General features: G+C 43.7%; 1 protein-coding gene across 2 annotated transcripts in view; it reads right to left on the reverse strand.

Annotated features, from left to right (window-relative positions):
* Window positions 1-1,436: 1,436 nt before the first annotated feature.
* otud7a (OTU deubiquitinase 7A) overlaps window positions 1,437-26,089 on the reverse strand; it is a 35,873-nt gene continuing 11,220 nt past the window's right edge. The window contains exons 1-13 of one of the 2 annotated variants that reach the window (XM_046393379.1): window positions 24,692-25,144; window positions 21,851-21,980; window positions 19,127-19,280; window positions 16,419-16,604; window positions 16,096-16,314; window positions 14,285-14,386; window positions 13,622-13,749; window positions 12,887-12,999; window positions 11,412-11,539; window positions 11,178-11,327; window positions 5,678-5,792; window positions 5,015-5,099; window positions 1,437-4,645 (exon numbers count right to left, since the gene is read on the reverse strand). In XM_046393379.1, coding sequence (XP_046249335.1) covers window positions 3,077-4,645; window positions 5,015-5,099; window positions 5,678-5,792; window positions 11,178-11,327; window positions 11,412-11,539; window positions 12,887-12,999; window positions 13,622-13,749; window positions 14,285-14,386; window positions 16,096-16,314; window positions 16,419-16,604; window positions 19,127-19,211 — 2,880 coding nt within the window. In that variant the 5' untranslated portion in view covers window positions 19,212-19,280; window positions 21,851-21,980; window positions 24,692-25,144 and the 3' untranslated portion in view covers window positions 1,437-3,076. Of the gene's footprint in view, window positions 4,646-5,014; window positions 5,100-5,677; window positions 5,793-11,177; window positions 11,328-11,411; window positions 11,540-12,886; window positions 13,000-13,621; window positions 13,750-14,284; window positions 14,387-16,095; window positions 16,315-16,418; window positions 16,605-19,126; window positions 19,281-21,850; window positions 21,981-24,691; window positions 25,145-26,089 lie in introns of those variants that run through there. The other variant, XM_046393378.1, reaches the window with a different exon arrangement.

A 26,089-nucleotide genomic window follows, 5' to 3' on the forward strand; every position in this document is an offset into this window, starting at 1 on the left:
TGCAAATTCAAAGGAAATTCTGAGGAAAAGGGGAGCCAAGAAAGAAGACAATGCACTCTGTCTCACTCAGTACTTGTTATGGAAGTACAAGAGGATCGGGAGAAAGGGGCCCTCGTGTGCTGTTGTGTGACTAACATCAGACATCACGTGGAGATATAGTTCATCTTCAAAACCTAACAAGTCATTCCATATTATCAGCAGCTGTAGTCCACAAATGTGACCTGAGGCATTGGGAAAATAGTTGAAGAAGTGATTCTAACCCACACTGTTGCCTCAGTCACGAGACTGTACGCTCAGTCACAAGTACGCAATTCAACCCACACATAAAAGGCTGCTGCCCACTAAGCAACCATCTCCGCACTCTCACTCCACCAACTCAGTCAGCTGCTGCTGTGCAGACTGTGGATTTGAAGATTAAATTAGACTGTAATTACATTAATCATTATATGTCTCTCTGAGTCATTTTAACATTGTGTTTCATACCATTTGTTTGGCCCATACTCACATGCTGCAAGCCCTCAACAGATTTAACCATTGCTGTGATTGGGGGGGGGGGGGGGGGCACTTCACATGAAAGCACTTGCAGATTTTCTGCTGCTTTTTGAAAGCCTGTTTCTCTATGTGGCACCAATCCGCCTGCCAGTGTGGGAGGGTCTCTGGAGGGATAAGGCAGAGTTACGGTTCTCAGTCTGGAATACTGCCCTACTTGGCAGTTCACTCCTAAGAATCTCAACTCTGCAACCTCAGACTGATTTTGGAGGAAATTTACCCCTATATTCGTTTTTTTTCCAACTCATTCAAAAAGCTGACACGGGATTAAAGTTTTTCCATGGTCTTATGGGTGACCAACAGAATTCAGATAGTCTCTTAAAAGGGCACTGCATTGATTTTGCACACAAAAATCAGCTTTATCATCATGGGGAGGTTTTGTGAAGCCTGAAAAAAAGTGGTGTCACAGCGACAGTCAGATAGTCTTGGAGACTTCAATTTGTTTTTTTTATAATAGAAAAACTGTGTTACAAACTCGGGTTTAAATGACCAGGCAGCAACAGAAACTACTGAGTTGCATTATGGGAACTGGAGGGTCTGGCCTCTTTCTGAGTATGACCCACGTTTGCAACAAAAAATCTGGATATTTTGGTCTCTTCTGAATCAATTTTGACTATTTAAGTTCTCCAACATTGCATCATTAAATTATTAAAAATGATATTGTAAATTAATATAACTTCAACTTTTTATCATTTGCTTTTGGCCATCACTAGAAAACAGAGAAGGTGATGGCAAATAGATAGCAGAACAGCGTATTGTAGTGTGCATATGTGGCCCAAGAGAAACCTAAACACAATCTCTAATAAACTGCAACAAAATCCTGTCATCTGTTATCTCATGATTTCTCATGATGACCTGCTTGAAGGAAAAAAGACGCAGACACACCATGTTTGTAACAATAAACTATTTTTTTTATATTTACATTTGTACCTAATGTGCAAATTAATAATTTAAAGTAGTGTAAAACTCTTAAAGGAATACAAAATCATATGTTACAGTCCTAACATGGTGAGAGTCCATGAACTGGTCACATAGAAACAAAGAGGAGCAACACTGCAGTGTGTAAAGGAGAGAGACAGAAGCGAACCCAGGGAGCAGTGGACATCCTTGGCCAGGACACACTTAGTTAAGGACAGCATGGTACATTATCCAAGCATCACCAGAACAAACAGCAACACAAACACTGCGTCTTTACAGTTGTCATGTCGAATGAGCAAAAAGCACTTGGAGGCCCAGGGTTTTAAAAACCCACTGATTGGTTAAAGCACTGATGATCACAAAGGCTTGAGGTGCTCTTAGCAGCAGGTGCTTCTTTTAACGGCCTCTAGATATGGAAGAAGAACGGACAATCTCACACTGGACCGGTGACACATCTATACAGCAGGTCACCACATAGTGCTAATAGCATGATTGCACATCATGTTGTGTGTGTGTGTGTAGGGGGGAACAGACACGTATAATCACACTTCAGACAAATACGCATCAGCTTGCTCTCACTATCCACAATTCTTCTCATCTAACACACTGACCGTATAAAGTAGTTAACAGGCGACTGGGAGAAACACACCATAAACACTGCATATTTGAAAAGCGATTCGTCTTATGCACACTGTTCGGTGTTTGCCACAAAAAGAACATTTTGAAAATTTTGAATCAGAATTGTTTTTGTTTTTTTTAAAGAAGCCAGTCTGGCAGTGTTTGTGGTCTTTAGGATGTCAACTACAGGCAAACGTGTGAAATGATATCTTATGCACAATATTTTGAGTCCAATTCTGACACAGCAAACCTTTGCACCGTGGTAAGAACAAAAGAACACTTAACAAATGAGATAGTTTTACATTTCAACCTAATTGAACATTACGATCTATAATGCTTACATATTTTAATTCCTGTAGTTCAAATTTGTTTACAAAAGCACACCGTGACAATCCTTTACAATTTACAAGACACAGTTAACCTACAGTAACTATATTATTGGTGCATAGACAAAATTGGGAGAAGGTGTAGCAAAAATCACCAATTTATTGCTTTAAAGTCTAATATTGATCTCCCATTAAATTTCTTTTGATTGCAAAACAACTACAAATTTTCCACAGAGACTTTGAAGAACCAAGCAGAGGTATTGCATTCAAACTGATTAAAAGAGCTAAAATGTTCCTTTTGTACTTTGGAAAATAAAGAGCTTTCCCTCACATACAGAAATTTACATCACAGAGAGATGACTTTTACTCTAAAACAAGTAAAAGACTAAGTTCAATGAGTCAGGTGAAAAAAAAAACAAACAAAAAACCCAGAACAAAATAGCACAATTTCTGGCCAAAGCTGCTCACTGTTTCAAGGTCTGCTTCCCTCACCATAAAGTAATAATCTTTACTAACAAGGGAAGGGTGACAGGAATACAAGAGCATTCTTCAACAAAATAGGAAAATGTTTGCCACCATGTTATTCTAAATGCAGAGTGCAGATGGTGTAGTTTCCTCAAGTCTCCGGCGGCCTTGCTGACAAGTGGCTTAAGTGGCTGTGATGGCTATGCAGGCCTCTGCACTTTGCTCTCTCTCTCCCTGCGTTTCAACTCCTCCCTGTAGCAGTAGGAGCAGTAGTTGTCTGTCTCTGGCCTACCGTAGAAGGAGCAGTTCTCCCTCTTGCAGCGGCGCTGCTGAAAGCAGTACAAAGGGCTTCCAGAGCTCCGCCCTTTGGTTTTGTCTTGGTTGAGCCAGGTGTGAGATGAGTTGTCCTCATCAGCAAACTCCAGGCAGTCCTGAATGTCTCCCGCATCGAATCCATTGGTGTAGGTGTGGGACTTGTGTTCACCAGGCATGTTGTAGGACAGGGTCTCTATGGTGTTAACAGTGCGGACCCCAGACAGGCGAGCAGGGCTGTAACTCTGGGATGAGAGTGTGCGGTTCTGCTGGGGGTAGGTGGCGCATGTCTTTAGGGTACCCACCACAGGCTTATAGGGCTCATCTTGGAAGATGGAGGATTGCATGTTGACATCTTGTAAGTGAATCACGCTGTGCCTTTGGATGGGCGGTGTATGGCTGTAGTGGGCGGACACAGGAACGGGCCCAGGTCGCTTAGCACCAATACTGGGGGAGGAGTAAGGCGCAGGGGCTGGGGCAGGGTGGGAGACATGGTGGGAGGCTGTTGGTGGGGTGAGAGGAGGGACTGGGACAGAGACTGGAGGGGCTACGGGAGTGGGACTGTTCCTGCCCTGCATCTTGAGACCCAGTGGGGGCTGAGAGTTGTGGTTGTAGGTGTGGGTGTGGTGGGGCAGGATGGGAGAGCAGCTCTCTGGAGGCGAGCTGTCTGATCTCTCCCTCTGGAAGACACTCTCAAGCTCAGGTTTCTTCACAGCCACCTCACTGGTGATGGCAGGCTTCTTCTCAGCCTCCTTCCTCTTCTGCTCCTGCTCCTGGCTGAAGCGCTCCTGGGCGTTGGTCAGGTAGTAGCTGATCATTTCCTCGTGGAACTGGTGTCGATGGCTAGTGAGCAGGAGGCCTGCAAAAATGAACTTCCGTTCGCCCTGCATGGCAGCCCGCAGGATGTTGAGGCTGAGCTTGACATCGGTGCTGTATTTCCAGTTTTCCAGCGTCTTGTCCCCTGTGACTTTCCCTCCGTTATCCTGTCTCTCAGTGGGGGAAGAGCTAGAGGGTCTGTCTCTGTCTGTAGGGGAGGGACTAGTGGCCTTCTCAGAAGAGGTGGAGCTGGCTGACTGGCCTGACTCCTCCTTGCTTCCCTTGGATGCCTTAGACTCCTTCTTCTTTGCCTTTTCTCCTCCATTCTCCCCACTACGACCTGAGCCAGAGTTAGATTTGTTCATTTTGCCATGCACAAGACCACCCAGACCTCCCATGTTCTTCTTCAACTTGATTCCCAAGGTTTTGCTGAAACTACCTAGTTTGTTGGCTACAGAATCAGCCCGGCTCTTGTCTTTGTCCTTGCGCTGCTTCTCTTTGTCCTTCTCCTTGCTGGGCTTGCCGCTGTTGACGTTCGAGTTGCTGCCGACAGACTCGCGGTCAGAGTCCATGGACTCAGCTAGAGACTGGACATCCTCACCTGCAGAGGCTGTGGGAGACTCTGGCTGAGCCAAGGGAGCCTGCATAGAGACACACACCAACACATACAGCAGTGAAGAAAACACAGAACATAGCACAAAAAACAATGATGCTTCAGTGACATGACATTGAAGGGACGTTTCAAAATCTAGTTAACGATTGATGAGCTTTAAAAGGTTCCCAATGTAGACAAAATTAATTTGTTCCAGACAAATTAACCAAGAAAATATTCCTCCCAAATAACCCATAATGGTCTGATGACTCATGATCATTACAAACACATGGACGCCTGAGATGATTGCACCCTGACAGTACATAAAATTGATTGGCTGAACTGGTGGTTTCAATGACATCTGGAAGGGAGGAGCTGAATCAACCACGACGAACAAGACATGCGTGTGAGAAGTTACCCTTGTTTCAGATGGAATTCGGATCCATGTTACATTCATGTAGTTGTGCAGCAGGTTGAGTTTGGCCTCCAGAGACAAGATGAGACTGCAGGAGAACATGTGTCCACAAATTAACAAATAAGCAGTCCTATGACACAACTGACATGTGACGAAAAATTTTTAACAAAACATAACGGCATATGTATAATATCTATTCAACTTCACGAATTTCACCAGTGATGAATTTAGGGTAATTTAAAGAGGTGGTATTAGTATTAGATATACTTTCTCTGTATATCTGTACTATTCATACTGCAGCTTATCAAAAAATAAGCTAACCCCTGGACTGTCAGGAATGTGAAACAGAAACCCTTACATAAACTCTTTCCTAAAGTCAGAGAGGCTGTTGCTGCTTCAGTGAGGCCAGTCCTGGGAAACCCTTTGGATGAGTGACGTGACTCACAATTTGTTCTCTTTCTGCTCACTCTTTGAAGTGACCTGAGCCCAGAGCGCGTAATCAGAGTTAAATCCCCCACATACAGCCCTTTGGGTAGACTAACAGAAATGCCTCGGCCTGCAGTTTTTACTCTCTCACCCTTCATGGGACTGCTTTCATAGTCAGCGCCTGTGTGTGTGCTTGGTTGATAAGCATCAACACCCTGTGATATACTATACAGGACTTACTTGGCGAGCTTGGTATTATCATTGTCGTCCCTCCCCCACTCCCAGTCCCTGCCAGGGTCCACGGCAAAATGGAGCGCCAGCAGCTTGTGCTCCGAGTCAGTCAGAGGGATAACAGCTGGAAGAGATGAGATTATAAGAAGGTTAGTTTGGTCTGGCTTTGCCACCGGACAAGGCGTTGCACGCAACACGTTCACCCTCACAAGGCTATCGCGATGTCAGAGCTAAAGTGACACCATAATGACACACTAGAATAAAGCCATGTTAATTATCCCACATGCCTGTCAGTGTGGGGTAATGTATACTGTGGGTGTATTCTATATGCCATCCATTTTTCAGGCAGAGAAGTGACCGTGACCGGTGAGTATCACTCAGCCTGACTCATCCAGACAGAGAAGGGCCCCAGTCAGCTGTGGCTTTTAAAAGCTTTAACTTGATAGCTCCTCTTATAACACAGACTGGACCATATTCTAGTCTTCTGCAGCTACTATATTGGCTTGTCTAGTCAAATGTCACCAGTCTTACATACCATTTCCATGGGGAAGAAAAATAAAGGAAAAATGTACTCAGCTGCTGTGGAGCATACAATTCTATCATCTCGTGTAATCTAAAGCTCCAAACAGCTATTTAGTGGAACGTGTGGTGAGACTGTTTGTTAATTACTGTGTCCATTGTCAAGGATGGACTTTCTATCCCAATTTTTGAGACGCCCTTAAAGTCCTCTTAAAAAAAAAAAAAACTGAGTAAGGATCACTTGATACGTCTGAAAACTGAAGAATGGCTTCTAAATTTTTCAAGGTCAGCAATTTATTTTTAATTCTCAAATTGGGTCTAATTACTTATTTTCTTAGCCATCTTTCCTCTCAGCAATAACAACACTGCACTCAGCAGAGATATTACTGAGATCTTGAGAACACAACCACATTGCTACAGCAAAGTCTGATAGGGCAGGAAGAACAAGTGTTTTAAACAAGTCAACAAGTTATCCAAATTATCTAAACCACTTTATGTGGAGGTAAAGGCAAAGTGAGTGTACTTTAAATGTTGGTAGTAATCCCTGGATACCCAAGAAAACTGAGCATTCATTACCGTGGGAAGTGTGGCAGGTCAAAGCTGAACCAGGAAGTCACTCTGTAAACTCTGATGCAGGTTTAAATCTGTTTGGCTAACCTGGGTTCTCATATTATGATGCTTCTAACCATTGAACTTTGACATTTACATTGAACCTGAGAAGCTCTACAGTTGATCAAGGTTGAACATGATGATTTGGTTTAATAACAGAGTGCAATCAGGCACAGCGGTGCACAATAAGAGCAGGAGTGCTGAAATAATTTCATTCATACACAGCTGATATGATCAGCTACTTACAAGCAGGAAGAGGTTTTCAACATTAATCATTGGACACAGAACATAAACCAGACACCCACCCGGGCTTCCTCTCGCGGGAGGCCTACTTACTGTACGTGCACAGTGCAGGTGTGTACGTGTTAGTGTGAGAAAGTGCATGGCTGCCTTTCAAAACAAGAGTGTGAGGAGGACTAGCTAGACCCCACTGGCCCACATGACAGCTCTCCTCAGGCTACCTAGTGTGGGGGCTGCTGTCCACATGACAGCAGAGAGGCAGGCTGTTCGGGCTGAGGACATTCCAGCCTTCGCTGTCAGCCCCAGATGGAAGATACAGTCTCCTCCCTGTCTCATCAATTCTTCCACTGCCAATAGGCTGCTCTGCTTCATAGAGACACAGATACCAACAGCAAGGGCTGCTCCTCTGTCCCTGATAAAAACTACAGGTCATTTGCTTTTGTCTTCCCGTCTCTTTTAGAGTGTCTCTACATAGGTGCAAATCAACGGATTAAGAATGCAAAGTGTCAAAACACCAGTGGTACATGCATTGTGATGATGCCTTGAGTTCTTAAAACAGAATTAGTGTCGCCACACCCACGCTAGCACATTTAACACTACTGAGATTATCGCTTATTTATATCTATCTGACACCAATAGTTGCTAAGCAAACAAATTCCCTCAGCTGAGTATATTTATCGCTAATAACGCTGCAGACAAATAAGACATCGTCCAGAAATCTTGACCCAAGATGTCAAGGTTGCCTTTGCCTCACTCCTGCAAATTACAATGCATTTTACACCGTCAGCCTAAAAAAAGGCATGACTAGAGTCTGTAGCCACAGAGAAAAACAGTAATGAGAGCAGTGGCATGGCAACACTGAAAACGGGGAGGGGAAAAAAAGAAAGGTTTTCTTAAAGGCGGCTCTTTCCAGGAACACTCTTGCCCAGAAAAATTCAGTCATAATCATAAACACACATACACAAAGACAGACAGACAGACAGGGGACAGTGAACCAGCTCCCACTCAGTTCCCACTTGGGTCATGCAGCAGGCAGCAGAGGTCTGTGAGGTGGCGTTCTGGCTCCCACGATGCAGCTGTCCTCCTTTCTCGCCATTCCAAAGTGCTGTGTGTGTGAGTGTATGTGCTGTTGTTGCCACTTGGGCCTGATCCAGATTCAGAGATTCAACACTGCCAATTGAGCTCTGGGGGACTAAAGTGTGCTGTAATGTATTTACTATCCCTGTTGGCAGCTTTGTTTGGTTGTCCTTGAATGACCGATTCCCATAGCTTATGCATGGGTGACATCATAGCTCTCTGTGGTATGCAAGCTGTGTACTCAGCAACATAGCAGCTCGCCCGCCTCTCCTTGCTCAGTTTGCAACTTTGATTCATTTGTGTGTGTGTGGGGGGGGGGGGGCAGACAGTTTGGGGGAGGAAACTGGGCTGCAACCTGTGAGGAAACAGATGAAATGAGGTAGATAACCTATCTAAGTATTTATTCACATAATTTGATTGGATGTAAATATCTTTGCTTTGTCTTTTCTAAGCTGTTGCAAAATGATCAGGACAAGTACATCATGTGTCGTGTCATGACAGCAGAAAGAGAGAAGAGTCTTTCTCCTCTTTTAAGCCAACTACAAGCAACACTGAGCTAATGTTTCCTCTATTTTGCGATTCAAGAACAATTTGTACTGTCTGGAAAATACACAAATTTGAATTCCTGACTTTGGTCACTTTGCACAGCTGCAGACTTAAAGGGCCCAATTCACCAGAGTAAACAGCAGTCATGCATATAAACAAGTCTGAGCTTTTCTGCCGCAGATTTTAACAGCCGAACCATGTTTGTAATTACAACGCATCACATTTGAAGTAACACATAATACCACAACAAATAGCATTTTAATTCTCATCGCCATATTGATGTAATTATGCCGACAGCATGGGGTGTAATACACTGGGTGCCTTTTATAGATAGGGGAGTGAAACCTGCTCAGAGCTGGATGGTTACACTCCACTGTTATGTAGGTGGTCTTTGTGTAAAAGGTGTAAAAGTACTTCATTCAAATGGGTGTTACTGGGTCGATGACGGGATGCCAAAGAAAACCTGGAAGTGTTTTGGTGTTGGAACCAGAGCTTGAAATAGCTCCAGAGTTCTCAACAGGTCCAGTTCCACTCATTTAACCACAGGAGCACAAACAAGCTGATAAAAGACCTGGCCAGCGGCGTCTACTGAGGAGTCAGTCATGATTACACAGCAGGTGAGCAGCAATAGGCTGACAGAAAACATACCAGCTTGCACAAAAATCTGGGTTCACCTGACTACCTTATGCCAAAAAGCCACTAGGAAAAGAAAAAGGCAAAATAAAAAAGTTTTGAGCCTTTGCAATAACCTCTGACTTCAGTCACCCCGTCCCTTGTTGTTTTCTTTTTTCCCACTATTGACCATCAATAGAGCCATACAAGCAGGCAATAAAAAGGGCAGCAGTAGCGTGGTGTGTCAGTGTGATTTAGAATCAAGTTACTGTACAATCTTCCATAGAGCGCTGAAGAAAGAGCCAGTATTCTAACTCAGCCTCCAGCACCTGAACACACACAGAGCCAAGAGCCTCTCGGGTGCCGTTCACCATGCTGGGGGAAACTGAGAGTAACCCTCGATTTGAGAAGTCTGCACATTGGCCTGACTGTCAGGAGAGAGGGTTGGATTTGTTGGGGCCCCAGCGGCCCGGGACCCTGCCCATATGTGGTGATGTGGTGTCAGGGCTTAGGGGCCGGCTGGGGCTACTCTGTCCTGATTGGCAGTGGAACATTAGGTCTGTCGGTCTGTCTGTCTGTTTGACATCTGTTCAGCCAACAGCCAACTTAAGCCAACTTCAGAAATGACAAGAAAATGCAAACAATCTTTTCTAATAACATCATATAAAAACACACAACCATACAAATGTAAAACTGCAGAAAAACACAACCTGGCAAGCACATATTTGGATCCTTATGGTGTAATATGAGTCATCGCATGGCATCCAAGTGCACCAAGCTAAACCTGCTAGTGTTTTCAGAACATATTGGAGAGAGACTGCAGACAAAACGCACTCTGAACCTAACCCAGGACACAGTGTACCAAAAACGTAAAAGTACAGTCATGCGGTGGTGTTGTAATCGAGCTGCAGTGGGTTCTTTGGACATATGCACCATCTGGTGGACAAAAAGAGAACCCTCCTCTTGCCCACTGAAACAAACTGAAGTGGGAGTGCTGAATAGTTACGGGCTGTGGAGTAGGCCAGCTTTGATGCGCTGCTGGCATTAAAGGGAATGACTCCAGGGCAGGGATGGCAGGTTAGTAATCATGTCCGTCTGCTAGTCTGCAGTGGTCGTACCCAGACGTAATAACTAGGTTGGTGTTTACAGGTCTGAGAATAGGACCCAACATACTCGGAAAAGCACAAGGGATAGAGGAAGACAGAGAGGGGAACAAAGAAACAGTCTGCACAAGTGTGCCTGTATTTAAGAGTGAGAAAAAGAGACAGAGCTGGCCAGCTGCCCACGCAAATGACAAGCGAGTTCCACCCACTGAGTCAGATACAGAGGAGTGCTGTGACTACTAAGACTGGTTGTCAAGGAGATCCTCTCTGTTTGTCAATTAAAGGAACTCCATGTGAGGATTACTCTGACCTCGAGAATAAGCAACGCATCCGGAGTGGGAACACTGGCATCTGAATGGGCAAAACAAGACAAAAACAAAGAGTCACTCAACAAAACGGAAAATCAACACACTCTCACCACAACTTAACACAGTCAGTATGCTCCACACGGCACTGTGTGACAGAGTCATGTGAAAGAGGCAAACGCAGAAAACATGGGGAAGGGGGGGGATGTGGAGATACAGTAACATACAGGCTTGAATGACTTGGTCGATGCTCAATAAGTCAAAAGGAAAGAGCCTGCTGTCTGTTTTCCCTCCACACTGGCCACTCCCTGGTTCCTGCTGCCAACTCGCCTGTTTTAATAATGGATCACAGGTAATTAGACTGCTGTCTTATGCATTATTCACCTCTGGCAGGACAGGCAGACCACTCGCCCTCACTCTTGCAACCTCCCCCACTTAAAGTTTAAAAGCAAAGGCTACCTAATTTAACTACTGCAGTGCTGATGTATTGTGGCTTACCTTGCTCTCGCTGCTGGTCTCTCTGCTCCATTGACACCAGCGCAGAGAAGTGAGCCTGATCGTAGGCCAGGACCAGAGGGGAGCAGTGACAGCGGCTTGGTGGCACCTCCAGAGGCAGGTAGAGCCCGCCAAATGGGATGGGAGCAAACGCTGGAATTCGGTCAGAACACCATTATCGAGTGTCAGTCACCCCACTGTAATGTAGAAGATCGAGCCATGGTGTTGTTAGTCTACCTTCTCCTCCTGAGTCTCTGAGCATTGTGTCAGCCACCACTACAATTGGCCTGCGTAACACATGGGCCAGCACAAACACATGGAACTCCTCCAGACTCTCATAGACCGGATCCTCAGAGTTATCCACCCTGCAAAAAAACATGTGATACAGTGGGATTATGGGATACTGCGACAATTTCCTGAATTGGTAAAGATTGATACAAAAAGCAGCCAAAATGTTAAACATTCCTACTGATCATAATCTGACTCGATCCGCTTGGATCCACTTTGCCCTCAGGCTATCTTAAACAGACCAGGACAACAATGTACGAAGATCCATCTGTTTAAACGTGTTTGCATGAAAGAGAGACTGAGGCAGGGAGGGAGAGAAAAATCAGAGGCAGAGCTCTCAGGCATGCAACCACCAGGGAACCAGAGGATGTGCAACAATTAAGTTGTCAGCCACACAAACAGCCACACAGCCAAATTTACTCTAATAAAGAGCCTCTTAATATGTGATTCCCACACATCCTATTTAGGGGCCCTTCTCACACTAGAACCATCAGACATCACTAACCTGATTACAGTATTACATTCAAACTCAACAAGAGGTTTAACCCGCCAGGCTAAATGAGCAAATTATGCTCTTTAATGGGATATTTGCAGTGATAAAGGGCTTCACGATGGACGAGTCAAGACTGGCATAAATGACAGTGAATTCATGTAAAAAGACAGAACAACCAACCACAACCTGCTTAAATGATAAAGTATATAAATGGCCTGTCAATTTGCAGCAGACATATCAATGAGTCTTTCTATTCATTTTAAAAAGTTACTTCCTCCACCAGATTGGTTGCTATACCCAGCGTGTACCTGTGAAATGTTTATTTCAGTGAAAATGGAAACAAAGAGACAAACCACAAGGTTTCTGTGCGTAGGAGGAGGAAACCAGAGTTAGTTTCCAATCTGCTTCTGTAGCCTGAGATAAACCCACTCTTACAGTTGTTTACGCAAAAGGGGGGGGTGGTGTGTATCACATCACCTGCCGCAGCTCAAAGCAACTCACAGCTTATGGAAGGCTGCAGAAATGATTAATACCAATGTCAGCCAGTAGATGGCACAGTCTCACATGAGAGCCTCAAGCTGAGTTATTAAATCCAGGAAGCAATTTGAAAGAGCAACAGTCCGAGTGAGAACACTGAGTTTCCCTGGCAAATCCGTCTCAGTGAGAAGGTCACTTTTGTTTTAACTGTGCGCCTCCTGCGGTGTTTCAACGCGCAAGGCATTAAAACACTGCGGGAGGGCTGTGACGTGTGATGTGGGACGAGTGCCGCACAACTCGCTGCTGCCGCTCTCTGGTCTCTTACACGACGATCACTGAGCAAACGCTACCGGACTTCTGATTTAGGGACAGTAATACGTTTTGCCCCTTGGGAGTTCAGAGTGAGCGGGCTTGTAGTCTTCTTCTGGGGACAGACATGAGTCCAACAGCTTACCCTCCGCTGGTGTTGCCGTTTTTGCTGAGGTGAGTGCGAGGCTCACTGGAGGCCAACTTCAGCAGCTCGTTCCACTCTCTCTCCCATTCCTCCTCAGTGTACACCAGCCCTGACTGCACAAGCACACGGCAAATGGAAATCCTGATTAGCACATGCTGATGCTCACCCACACAATCAACGTTCATTTTCGCTATAGGTTATCTCCTGGAGCTTTATGCATATATCATATCTTTTGCTGTTGATGGATAGTTTGACAAACGGCTGGAAAATGGATAATTAGAGAGAGGTGCGTGACATGCAACTTAGGTCCCTGGCCAGATTCAAACCAGGACGCTGCATTTACATGGGTTGCATCTCAGATCACTGGGCCACAGGAGTGCCTTGAGCATTTATTAAAACATGAGCATCTGGACTACTTCTTTGCCTGAGCTATCTTTGGTGACACCATTTTTCTAACAGATTGGCAAATACTTTAATCCATTAACATCAAGAGAAGGGAGAAAAGTGCAGAGGATTTGACAGCATTAGCAGCACTGCTACTAATGCACACTTGATATCATAGACAAACTATTTTCCTCACAATGAAAATCCAAACGTGTGACCCGGTGAGAAAACTAAAACCAGTGCTATGTACTGGTGTCATGAGTAGCTCAGCCCTCAGCTTGTTTGTTGTAAGTGAAAGAGAATGTGATGCATTAAGAAGGTGCAGCGGGCTAAGATGGACACTCTGCCAACCTCCTTGTTCTGTTGGGTTTGCTGCCACCTCCACCTCCTCTTCAGAGCGTCTCTCTCCGCTCCGCTCTTCATCATGGTGTACAGGGATTTCCTCAGCATCAGGTCTCTGTCATGGAAGCCCCACATCCCTGATCAACACAGACACACAACACCTTTACTGCACATTAGGACTAAAGACATACAACAGCAATGCCTGGATTTCTTAGCTGCACCTTTAAAATCATTCTGAGATCACCTCAGCTCTTCAACTTAAAATGTCTTTCATCATTCATCAAAGGGCCCTAGTTGTCTGACTGTCAGTGTAGATTACATTAGCTCTGGTGCGTCCAACCCCAACGGCCTGTCTGCTTCTCCAGCAGTCCTCACACTAGGGAGTCTCCTTCAGCAGGGACCTGAATATGCTGTCATACCACTGAACCCTGCAGCTGGTGGTCTTCTGCTATGAATAGGACAGTTATCTACCTCCACTCCTTCTTCATATCCTCCCTCTCACCGTTGCTTTCTCACACCCTTCCCTGGATTCAGCAGCTGTGATGCAGCTTCCACGCTGTCATTAGACAGCTGTGATGCTCAGTCACACAGCTGTTTCACACAAATCAATCCGGATGGATGCTATGGTCGTACTGTATGTTAAATATACTGTAGAGTGCAGGAGTGGCTCACCTAAAGAGGCAGCATGCAGGAGGCAGTTCCCATCCCCTGTGGTAGCCAGAGGAAGCAGCTTCTTACAGCTGGTGCACATGGTGGACCACCAGTTCAGACGACCTGCACGAAAATATAATGAGGTCATGGATTCTGTACAAAACTGAGAACCAGAAGGGAGCAAACACACTCTAACAATCTCTTATCTCAAAATGTTTTCAATTCATTTGAATTTCAATTTTGCTCATCATTTACACAAACTGAAACACCAACAAAGGAAATTGGTGATAGGACAAAATTATTTGTATAGTCCATTACAATGTCTCACTGGCCTTTACGGGCCAACAACAACATTATTCCTCACCCAGCCGAACATCTCTATAAAGGGGAGAATACAATTCACTAAAAAGAAGTCAAAGAAAAGAAACCATAACCAGAAGCATAAGCTCGGAAAAGGCAATGAAAATAAACTGACAGAAATCTAAAAACTAAAATAAGTAAGTCTCAGGAGTTAGATTCGTGAAAAAGCTCAGGAAAGCTTTATTTCTGATGATGTATTGCATCGTTAAAGACTCAAAGGGGGAACATGCAGTGAACAGGCAGCTCAGATGATGTATGTGGAGGATGTGGTCAGAGTGTGTGGCTCTTCTACTAACTGCCCATTGAGAACAATTAGACAACAACCATAATTAGCCTGAATAGCAATGATTAGCACAGGCCATATGCATGCACACACCCTCAAATACCCAGCGGTCTCCGAAAGAAACACCCTGAATATCTTCCTCTTCAGCTCCACTTTTACAGCATCTCCAGTTTCTGCTCCATCGCCGCCCTGTCTGTGATCCCTGACCGCTTCCCAGCCCTGGGTACAGAACCCTGCTTTATCCAGGCTGCTGTGAGCCTGGGCTGATCTGACTCCATCATGTATTTAACAACAGTAAACACAGAAGAGACCCTGAATGATTTACACCACAGTATAGTTGGGCTCACAGTGCAGATGTTCTTGTGTGCAATTTTCCATTTTTTCACACCTTAGATATCCAATTTTGTTTTCTGCAAACAATGACTACTTTTACGTCCCGGTGTGTTTTTACAGTGTTAGATCTGAGAATGATCCACATGCCCATTGGGATCCAGCCCCCCATAAAGTGAGGCCAACACACAGCTAGTTGTTGTACTTCATCATACCTTTTACTGAATTGCAGAGTTACATATTTTGTGTCTCTTTTTGTGAAGCGTATATTTTGGATTAAATTCATGACAACTATACATCCTCGACTTACCACTCAAGATCAGATCCTATCTTCCGCTGAGTAAAGGCACTGCTGAAAATGTATTGATAAGACTATAGCACATCTTTATGTGTTCATCAAATACATAAATATGAAGGTCATTATATTTAAGTGTCTTAGTATTCATGACTGATTGTCTCGAGACTTTGAACGGAATGAGGAAAGCATCACGGCTGCCGCCGTCTCCGCGAAGAGAAAGTTCACTAACTAGTTTCTCTCTGTGAGTTCAAAGCTTCAGCTGGGAGATGAACCTTGTGGGATGCTGGATGCTTTGAATTACTTGTTGTCGTCTTGCTTCCAGATGCTGCTACTTCTCTGATCTGCTACGTCCCTATGTCTCACTCTCAGTCTCGCCCTCTATGTCTCTGTCTACATTACTGGCATTTCTCATTGCTGCTGCTTTGTGCTGAATTTCAATGTGGTCTCGATAAAGAATACAGTGACATGCAAAAAATTCTGTTACATATCTCACATCAGTAGTAGGAGAAGTAGATTTAGAAATAGCATGTGTTATATCATAACATATCCTGTTATTCTCACCGGCCTGCTCCAGAGCCATCATGGTGGACTGCTCTATTAGGTCTCTCTCTATGAAACTCCTAAAATCTTCGCTGTACACACTGAGGTCTGGCAGCTGGAATGTGTAGATGGGCATCTCAAGAGGGAACTGCTCGCTGGTACACTCGCTGGCCACCTGCAGCCGCGCCAGGGACACAATAGCGGAGCTGGCGTGGGAGATCCCGCGGGACAGACGCTTCTCTGGTGGGGACAAGAAGGGAAGATCGAATGGATGAGTGTGAAATGGGGGAAGAAAGAGAAAACTCTATGAGGTGACAAATACGGCGTTGAGTTGGCCCTCGTACCTTGGCCATTGTCCTCCTGCTTCTGTGCACACGGCCTGTCGATCTTGCTGACATGGGTGGGCGTGTCACGTGTCTCTGGCTGCCTGTAGTAGCGGCCCTCGTTGAAGACCTGCGGCAGGTTGGCAGTGTGGACCTGTCTGAGCTCCTCGTAATCATTTAGAGCAGCACTGAGGTCCCAGTTTTTACCTGCGGGAGACAAACAAATACTGATCACGAACATCAAGAATAATTGTTTCTTATTCGCAATTGAAAATACCTAGAATTTCGGGACAATTAAAGTGGTTTATGTTCCCACGCATCAAAGATTTGTAGTTTTTCTGGTCTAACAGGACACTGTTCACTGCAGTTTATGGTAAACAGGGTTATCTCAAGGTGGCTAAATCACAGTATGCTCCCAATAGGAGAAAGTGAAGGGAACAATGAGGTTAAATAGTTCTGCTGAATATGCTGCAGAGAAGCCAGACTACCTACAAGTAATTGATAAAATCAGATGAATCTCTGGATAACTGTTTTTTTTTCTATTTGAAATAAATGCTGATGAATTCCAAGATATTTAAACATTTTAAAATAATGCACCACAACAGCGATACCATACAGTGCTTTTGTCTGAATAAAATAAGGTTGAGTTTGGATGGTGCCACGACAATAAAGCTAGTGACAGGGGACGGATCCTTTAACAGAGTGACAGCAATATCCTGATGTGCAGGAGGGACCCACACACTACATGCACGCCATGAACACACACACAAACACACGCACAGTTGTCTCCTCTGGGTGTTGTCTTTCTAACAAAGTTCCCTTCCAGGTTTAACTTAAGCCTCAGCCTTAATATAACTCTGATGCCACAGGAACTGCAGAAACTGTCTATCTAAAACTCAAACCTATGCCTACAACTGCACTAGCAGACGATGTCTGCATGTAATCTTGGCGTGTTTGTGAGACAGGGTCCTTTAATGGACTTCCTGTATAAGAGACATGCAGGACTCGTCCTCCCTCCTCCCAGACATGATGATTCTCAGACAGAACATGAAACTGGGCCCCGCTAATCGCTGTCTCTCATGCCAGTCAATGCAAAACTGATTCTACTTTATAGATCTCAACAGCTTGAGCTGCACAAATCCAGGAAAAGAACTCAAGGTCCAGCAACACAGCCACTCAGCGCCTAATGTATAGTCTTTAAATGCTTCCACATGAGCCTGCTATAACTGTGGCACCAACGGCATTGTTTCAGCTCCTTCATTTGTAATGGCTGTCATCAGCAAAAGGAACACTGATAAATTTATCTGCAGTACGAACATGCATTAGCCCCATCTATTAGAAGCACAGCAGCCACACTGAACTTTCTTCTCATTAAAGCTGCTCAAATTAAAGCAGTTGCATAGGAGGATTTTCCATACAGGGACAGAAGACATAGAGCTTTATGAGCAAGATTTACTAAATAAGATAATCTATTTCTTTCATTTAAAAAAATTCACTCAATTATTAATTATTAGATTATTAACCTTTTTCCTTGCCTGTAGATACTGAAACCGCTCACTCAAGAGCTTGTCCTAGCTTTCAATAAATCTATCCACAAAGGTCAGAATTCTTCAGTTCACAAACCAGCCTCTGGGGGGAAGCACCACATGTGTCATGTTTCTCTGTCTGTCTCTCTTGTCTCTCTGCTAGCTCCTCACACCATCCTGACTCAGACCAGAGGGTCCCAGAGCAGCTGATTGATGCGGGTCTGGAAAAGCTTAGCTAACAGCAGCAAGAAGGCAGCAGGCATAATACTTAAATAGGACATCCATGCCCACGTCTGTCTTTGTCTGAGTGCAGTGTCTTGTCTGGTGCCTGTTAGTGTCACAAGTATGCCCCTGTGGCTTTGTGCCAAAGCAGAATGAGGAAAAAAATGACCGAGAGGGAGGTAGACAGACGGAAAGACAAACAGACAGACACCCAATACTTTAATTCTTTCAGTGGACTAGACACCAGCTGCATACTGTATCCACAGAGACAAAAAGATTTCCAGGACACATGCGTCCTGCACACACTCTACAAGGATTTCATCCCCTAATGGAAGTCTGAAGTCTGATTAATGTGGGACATGCTTTTATTCCTGTAAAGTAGACAAAACTGCATCTGTATTTAGAGTTCAGCATCTCTTTATTGCAGTTTAACCTGATTCGGGAACGCGATGCGAGAGTGAAACTGCTACATATTTGCGTAAGAAAAGAAATGGAAACAAAAACACAAACATGACTTTTAGGGGCTCTAGATTTCAGATCTCTGCCAGTTCCTCAAAGCTTTCTGTTGCTGTGTAGTGTAAAGTTTTTTTTATGCTGTTTTTTTTTTTTAATCATTTCTATTTTTTTTTTTTTTATTTCTTCCTGAGCATCACTGTATGTAAGCTACACAAGTGCCAGTAGTACTCCTCAATGAGTTCCAATGAATGGGCACAAAGCTCTCCCAGGGGAATGCACTCATAAAACTGTCACACTGACCCCTAAATCAGCAATCTGGCGCACTGTTGCAAGACCTACTCCTCTCCTCCCTTCCTTTGTTTCCTTTCTTTTCCTTTCCCCTCATTTCCTCTCCTCCTTCCACCCCTCTGCTTGCCTGAGTGTGACCGCAGCACAGCTGACCAAAACAGGAGTTCCCAAATATTTCCACATTTTTCTAACATAATACTTTGACTGAGAGCCTGGAGGCCAGTGTTGGTCTCTTACCTTCCAGCAGGTCTCTTGCCAGACCCGGTTCTGCCCCCGTGGACCGAACAAAGTCTGACAGGACCGCGTCCATGTCCAGAGTCATGTGATCATGTGTGTGCGCTGCCCAAGGTGCAGCGGTGGCCTTGGTGGACGCCAGCCTTCACGTTCTCATCTGCAAAAAAGCAACGAGAGACACAGCAGAGCTTCAACAAACTGTTTTCTAGTCCGTTTTAGCCACACTTTCTTTGTCTCCCACCCGTCACTCATTAACCCCTGTGAGAAAAGAGTCACCGGGAGGCTTCCTCTCTCTTATTTTAATCCCAGCCAGTAGTCTCAACCTGCTTGTACAAATGTGTAATGCTTCATAGAGCTGGCAGTTCACAGTATTGTGAATAGCGCTCCACTCCCAGGCGCTCCTCCCAGCTCTTGCTAACAGTCATAACATAATATCCAGCAGCACAGATGTAACATCAACAACACAGCCAGAGGTCGTATCCAGGACACACCTGCCTATCTCCAAAGCCTTTGGCCGACTGCCCACGATCATAACAACACTAACTCTCTTCCTGCCACTGAGTGTCAACCAGGGGTCTCTGGGTATGATCCAGTATCTGCACTCGGAGCTGGACAGCAAGGGATCTTAGCTGGAGAACTTGGCTGTACGGCACTTGAGCTCTAATGATCAACAAATATTGCCTTGTTAGATCATAAACAACTCCCTCAGCCCATGGAATGAATGAGTGTATGCATTGCTTTCATTCCACATGAGGCTGTGTGGGTGACAGAAGAAGGAGCACTGTCAGTGAAGAAACACACCCACAGCTCTGCAGCTCTGACACCAAGCTCTCAGATGTTTGACGGCTGCTGAGGTCTGCGGCTTTGACCCAAAGAGGTGTGACAGAGCTTGCCGGACACGTTCAGATACTCGTCACACGCCTCTGAGCTCCAGACCTCAGTGTGCCACAGGACACGACTGTCCATCAAGGCTTTGGCATCAGGTTGTGAACCTGCAGACTCTAAATAGAGCTGACGCAAAACAACTGCTGTTGTGTCTTCCTTCTGAGTTTGAGGAATATTAGTGGATTACTCTGACAGTGGTGACAGAAAAAATCTCAGAGTCGCCCTCTCTGTCCAAATAAACGCCACATGACGGCTGAGCTCTGCTTCACTGTTGACATCAGAGAGAAAACTATCTTTGCCAAAGACCCAGCAACTTTAGTCTTCATCATATGCATTATTAATGAGCCAAAGCTGCACTTAAGCTGTAGTTTAGCTGACCTAGTTACTGTCAACCATTTGCATTGTGTTGCATTGTACTGAGAGAACCTAAGTACGTGTAAACTACAGGAAACACGGGGAGCTTAGATTGAGCAGCTACAACCAAAGTTTGTCTGAGACCACGAGATTGTGGTTGGTGATGATGGTTGAAGAAGACGGTACTCTCTTTATTTGGTGCTTCTTCGTTAGACATCAAGTAAATGCTTGTTCTTAGACAAAAGACAACCTTACTTATTTCGATTAAAGGACAGAAAAAATTCTGGCTGTGAGATATTTCCTTTCTCTAAGGACTAAAGAGACGACATATAAGCACGTAATTACACTCTCCTGGGGCGGACACTTATCTCAGTGCAGAAGAGGAGACTGCCAATCAAGAGAGAATCACAATATTGCTTTGCAGGGCAAAATGCCTTGAGTCTACTGGTGTGGTGTGAGACACAGAAATAGCTGAATATTATAAGTCATGACCTCATCATTTCCCTTAAGAACAGCCCTTTTCAGATGTCTTTCCCAGTGGGAGGCAGTTATGACTCAGAAACACCCTAATGCATGTTTTTTTTATGTGACGTAAAACCTTGTGGGCCAGTGGAAAGTGGAACTGTTTATTTCTCTGTTAATCATAAAGACAATTTGCATACTTGGCACAAACATAACGAATCTGATTTTTCAAAAATACGAGGGCAGTGTGACAGCACAGTGAGGGAGAAAAAGATCCACTTTCAACGATAACGGATATTTCTCAGCACTCATCAAAACCCATGAAAAGACCAGAAGTGACGATGTGTTACGGCTCAGTGCTGTAGAGTTTCTCTTTTCAAACAGGCAAAGTAATCTCTTAAAATAACCAGGTAGTGTAGTTTTCTGCAAATGTTACTCAAACAGCAGTACGGAGTGCATTATTCAGGATTATTTTCAGTTACTCAGATTCATTTATTTAGTTAGTTATTAATTTAAGGTAGATGTTCAGTTCAACAGTCACACAATTTCTAATAAAGTTAAAGTAAAATGCTTAAAATGCTTTTTCCATGTAATTCATTATGTAAGAATGTATTTAGCAGTACAATATTATAATAACAGACAGTTTCAGTGGATTCGGTTCATAATTCTTCTGTAACTTCAACTTACATATTTATAAATGTAAGACTGTAATTGAGTCTTATGGTGCTTTAATAAATATTGGAGTACTGACGAGATAGTGTACAGCACATGGGACTGACTGAAAACAAATTACAAATTACAGTGCCTGCTCTGCCACTCATCAGTGTGTTTTAATAGGTTTTGGACAACAATGGACGTCTATGGAACAGAGTTATAAATCAGTATGTGTCCACATGGGCAATACTTCATAGTAGGATCAATTCATGTGTTGTTTTGGTCTTTCCACAGGAAATACAGAATACCTCCTTGTCAACATCAGTGCAGATGACTACGAATCAACCTTCTCCTGTTATCTATCACACGTACTTTCTGTATTCTTGCTGAGGGTTGTTGAGAAGCCATCTGATGACCACGGGACTGTTGGGACCAGCTGTGGCTCTAGTCCATGGCTTCAGAGACAGCAGAGGAGAGGAAGACAACGGGGACGCAGAGAACCCTGAAACACACACATGAATATTGAAAGTGATCATCCCAAAACAGAAGATTATGGCCTTTAGTTCTGAGACTGAGTTCAGTGAGGTGCTGCTGTAAAACAGCAAACTGACACACACCTGTGACTGCATCAGTGTTAATATGCAAATCCAGAATTACCCCTCAAGCTATTACTTTCATCATGTGTCATTGGGAAACTACTGTGTCTACTTTGCTCTTGAACAATCAGCGTTTAATTACTTTCAGGAAATCAAAGATGACGTTCCTACCTTTTTACCAAAATGTGCTTTATGAAATTACATCACTTACTGTCATGCTTGAGTACTTTTCTTACAGCACACGTTTTTTTTTCACGCATTGTGATGTGTGCAACTACACCTGTCAGTTGTAGCAAAGAAGTTTCATTTCTTCTCAAATTGCCCGAAGTTTAGGTAACAGCAGCCCTTAAAAAGTCGACCTCGTCTTCTCAAGGTCCTTTGACGTAATCACATTTTCAGTTTCTCACACTAAGATGCAGGTGTTTGTGTGACCCCAACACCAACGTGGTGAAGAAAGTGCAAAGCCAGCTTTGTGATGTTTGCGCTCAGGTAACGAATGTAAACATGCTGATGTCGGTAAAGGCAGGGAAGGTTTGATCCTGCATGACACAGCAGGTAGAGATGCGATTATGTGGCGTGTGGAGGCAAACACACACGGAAACAGTGAGAGTGTGAGAGCAGCCACATGCACGCACACACACACGCGCGCGCGCGCAAACACACACGTACACAGAAAAACAGTGGAAACTTGTCCCCAATGGATCACACCAGCCGACGTCTCTCTCTCTCTCCGCCATTTCAGCAACAACACTGACAAGTGCTGGGGAGTTAGCATCAAAGACGTCCTGAGCGCGACTGAAACATCCATCAGTGTCATTCATGATTCACATGAATTGCAAAAAAAAAAACTGTATGTGTGTGCTGTTTATCTGTACAATCTATCACAGAAACTTTAACCACAGCGCTATGGGTTACCTTTGAAATCAGACCAAAGACAGCAAGAAATGTAACTTTTGGTGTAAATATAAAAACAGTGGATGCTGACTCTTCATTATATGTTATGTATGTTTTAACTAAGAAGTTCCAGATTGATTACTGATATTATTTGACCTCGACCATCACCACCAACAGTGGAACAACTATCACTACTTCAGCCGTGACTGTGACACTACAGGAATCCGCTGAAGCAGAAGTTACTTGACTGATATGACGCTCATGTAAAAGTGAGATTACTTGTGTTAAAAAACAACTAAGCAGAAATTCTAAAATAGCAAGACTGTCTGGGTAACAGTTGTAATGAAAGGCCAATGGAGGATCATAACTAACACTTCAATATGACTACATACTCTGCCAACCCAACCGGACAAGGCAGAAAGCCGCCTGGATCTGCTTCGATGTTTCAGCCCATCAAAAGGTAGTTTTTACTCGCTACTGTCACAAACAGCTCTGTCACGCGGCCTACCGTTTAAACTCACACTGTCCACACTGACGCTTCTCTGTACTGTCTGTATTATTATTATTGTCTGTAACTAAATCCATTTTATCAAGTACTGTATTCAATTTATTTATGAATTTCTATTTTATACTACTTTTACTTTGCTTATAATTTTCACCCCGCTACATTTATCTAACAGCGACGCTCATAACTTTAAAGAATTAATTGTGAATTGCTTTCAAAATGTGTAGCATTGTTACAAGACAACAGAGTGAATACTTCTCCCATCACTTTCATTTCCAAAGTACTTGAGAGCAAATATTTTATAATACATAAATGTACAATAAGAGATTTTACAGTTTAAACTTGAAAATGCTACTCACTTACAGTGACACTAAGACATCGACAGAACACACGGTGCACGTTTTCACACCTGGCGGTTGGTCATTGAGTGAGTGCTGCTATATCTGGTTCAGGCTGCTACAGGCTGCATGTTTGATCTTGTGGTCTCATCACAAAAAATCGAGTTTAAGACCACAGGAGATGAAATGTGTGGCCTTGCAGAGAGCTACTACCTTATTTATACTCAGACCTTGATCTCTTACAGTCTTTCGATTTCACTGCGGTGGGGCAGAAGTGTTGATAACAACATGGCAGAGATGTGTACTCTTCTTCATGTTCTCACAACGGCTCTCTCTCTCTCTCTCTCTCTCTGTCTCTCTCTCACACACACACACACACACAGCATTGTTTATCCCCTATGGTCCACTGACCCATGAGCACTCTTCCTGCAGTCCCTCCATATTTACAAGGGCCCATTTGTAGACAGTAAAACAGAGTTGTTTCTTAATCATCAGCGGTGGAGGAAGGTTCACTGAACTCTCCTGCAGCGTTACTGTACACTCCACTACACTGCAGCTATGCATTATAAAATCCTATAAAAACGACCAAAACTAATTTCAGCTTCCGTCAGATGGAGCCATTAGAATCAGATATGAAATAGATGAAACACAGCCTTAAGATGTAAGAGAAAACATTGTGCAGATCTGACTTTTATAAATGAGCCACGCAGGGAGCTGTGAGATCCTGTGTTATAATTTAAGATGCTGTGTTGTAATTTATGTGTCAAAAAAAAAAAATCCATCAAGTGAAAACATAATACCTGTTTTACACAAATATCTAACAATGATTATCATTAACACCAAAAGTTTTACACTTTAAACCAAAATAAAACAAACATACCCGTGTGGATACTTCAGTTGAGGGGTATTAAAATGTGTTTCAAATCCGCCTCTTCTCAGAGAAGGAAGACAGCATCTCTTGTAAACTTGTGAACTGTTTATAATTCTACCTCACAAATAATTAAATGCAAATCCACATTACAATATTCATCCTAACGCTGAAGAGCAGCTCCCCACCCACTACTTCCTTTTTTATGTTGAAAACTATTTGAGACTTGACTACTTTGAACCGCCACTACACCAGTCATCTGATCAGACATGCGTTAACAGTGAAAACTTTGCTCTGTGAATACGTCAGTGTGCCATACAGACAATCACAGGAAAGGGTGCATCTTTCCATGGTGTGCATATGTGGCCATTTCACAGAAAAAGGATGAGTTTTAGCTGAGATAATTGTCTCCATAGTGAGCAGTGATCGCCCACATGCACAGCAGATATACAGCAGGTGGGAGGTGAACATACTGTACAAACACTTACACTCTACTCTTTGCACTGCATCTCCTCCATAACTGGAAAATGGTCAGGTGACAAATCCTTTACATGCACACCATCTTTTGCCTATACTGAACTCAAACATATACTGTAGCATCCGCTGGAGAATTAAAGAATCAAATTAAATCATCCACTTATCAAAACACTGTCATGACAATAATCGCAGGCGACAAGAGTCTGCTGCGTTGTGGTTACTTTAATAAACAGCCAATCAAGAGAATCACTTTGAAAATGAACCCTGGCACACTGGAGTTCACTGTATTACACAGAAAACCGGAACATTTAAAAAGGTTAGCATAAAAAAAAAAAGCTGCAAATATGAAACTAAGAAAAAAAAATGGACTGAACACAATGGTGAAACAAAGTTTAAACATATTTAGTCTGACAATGGAAAATGAACTGCGTCTTTTTATAAAGACTAGTGGAGAAGGAGAGGAGGAGGAGAGGAGGAGGAAAGGAGAGGACGTCTAGTAGCTGAAGAGGGTTCCAGACTTAATATTAATATATATATATTTTGGACTATAATGATGATTTGATTAACAGATTAATTAGTGATTAAATTCAGAAGTGGTCATCAAGCAAAAAAGGAACACATGAATGTGATGGTTTTCAGTTTTCTTTCTTTCTCTTATATAACTGGATATTGACTATCTGCAAAACACACAATTTGAAGACATCACCCACAGCGTGAGGAGCTAGGAATACACACTCCTCTCTCTCACAGACACACACACACACACACACAGCTCTATTTGAAGTTGTAAATAAAAACACTCACAGAATGTGGCTGAGAAAAGACGAACAAAACACAATATTAAACATTTATGAAAGAGGCAGTTCAATCCGAGTGACTAATCCGATGCATCCATCTATGCCATCGCTCACCCTACAACTTCCCAGTATAGCA

This window comes from Scatophagus argus, chromosome 7 (assembly GCF_020382885.2).
Source record: "Scatophagus argus isolate fScaArg1 chromosome 7, fScaArg1.pri, whole genome shotgun sequence".
NCBI lineage: Eukaryota > Metazoa > Chordata > Actinopteri > Scatophagidae > Scatophagus > Scatophagus argus.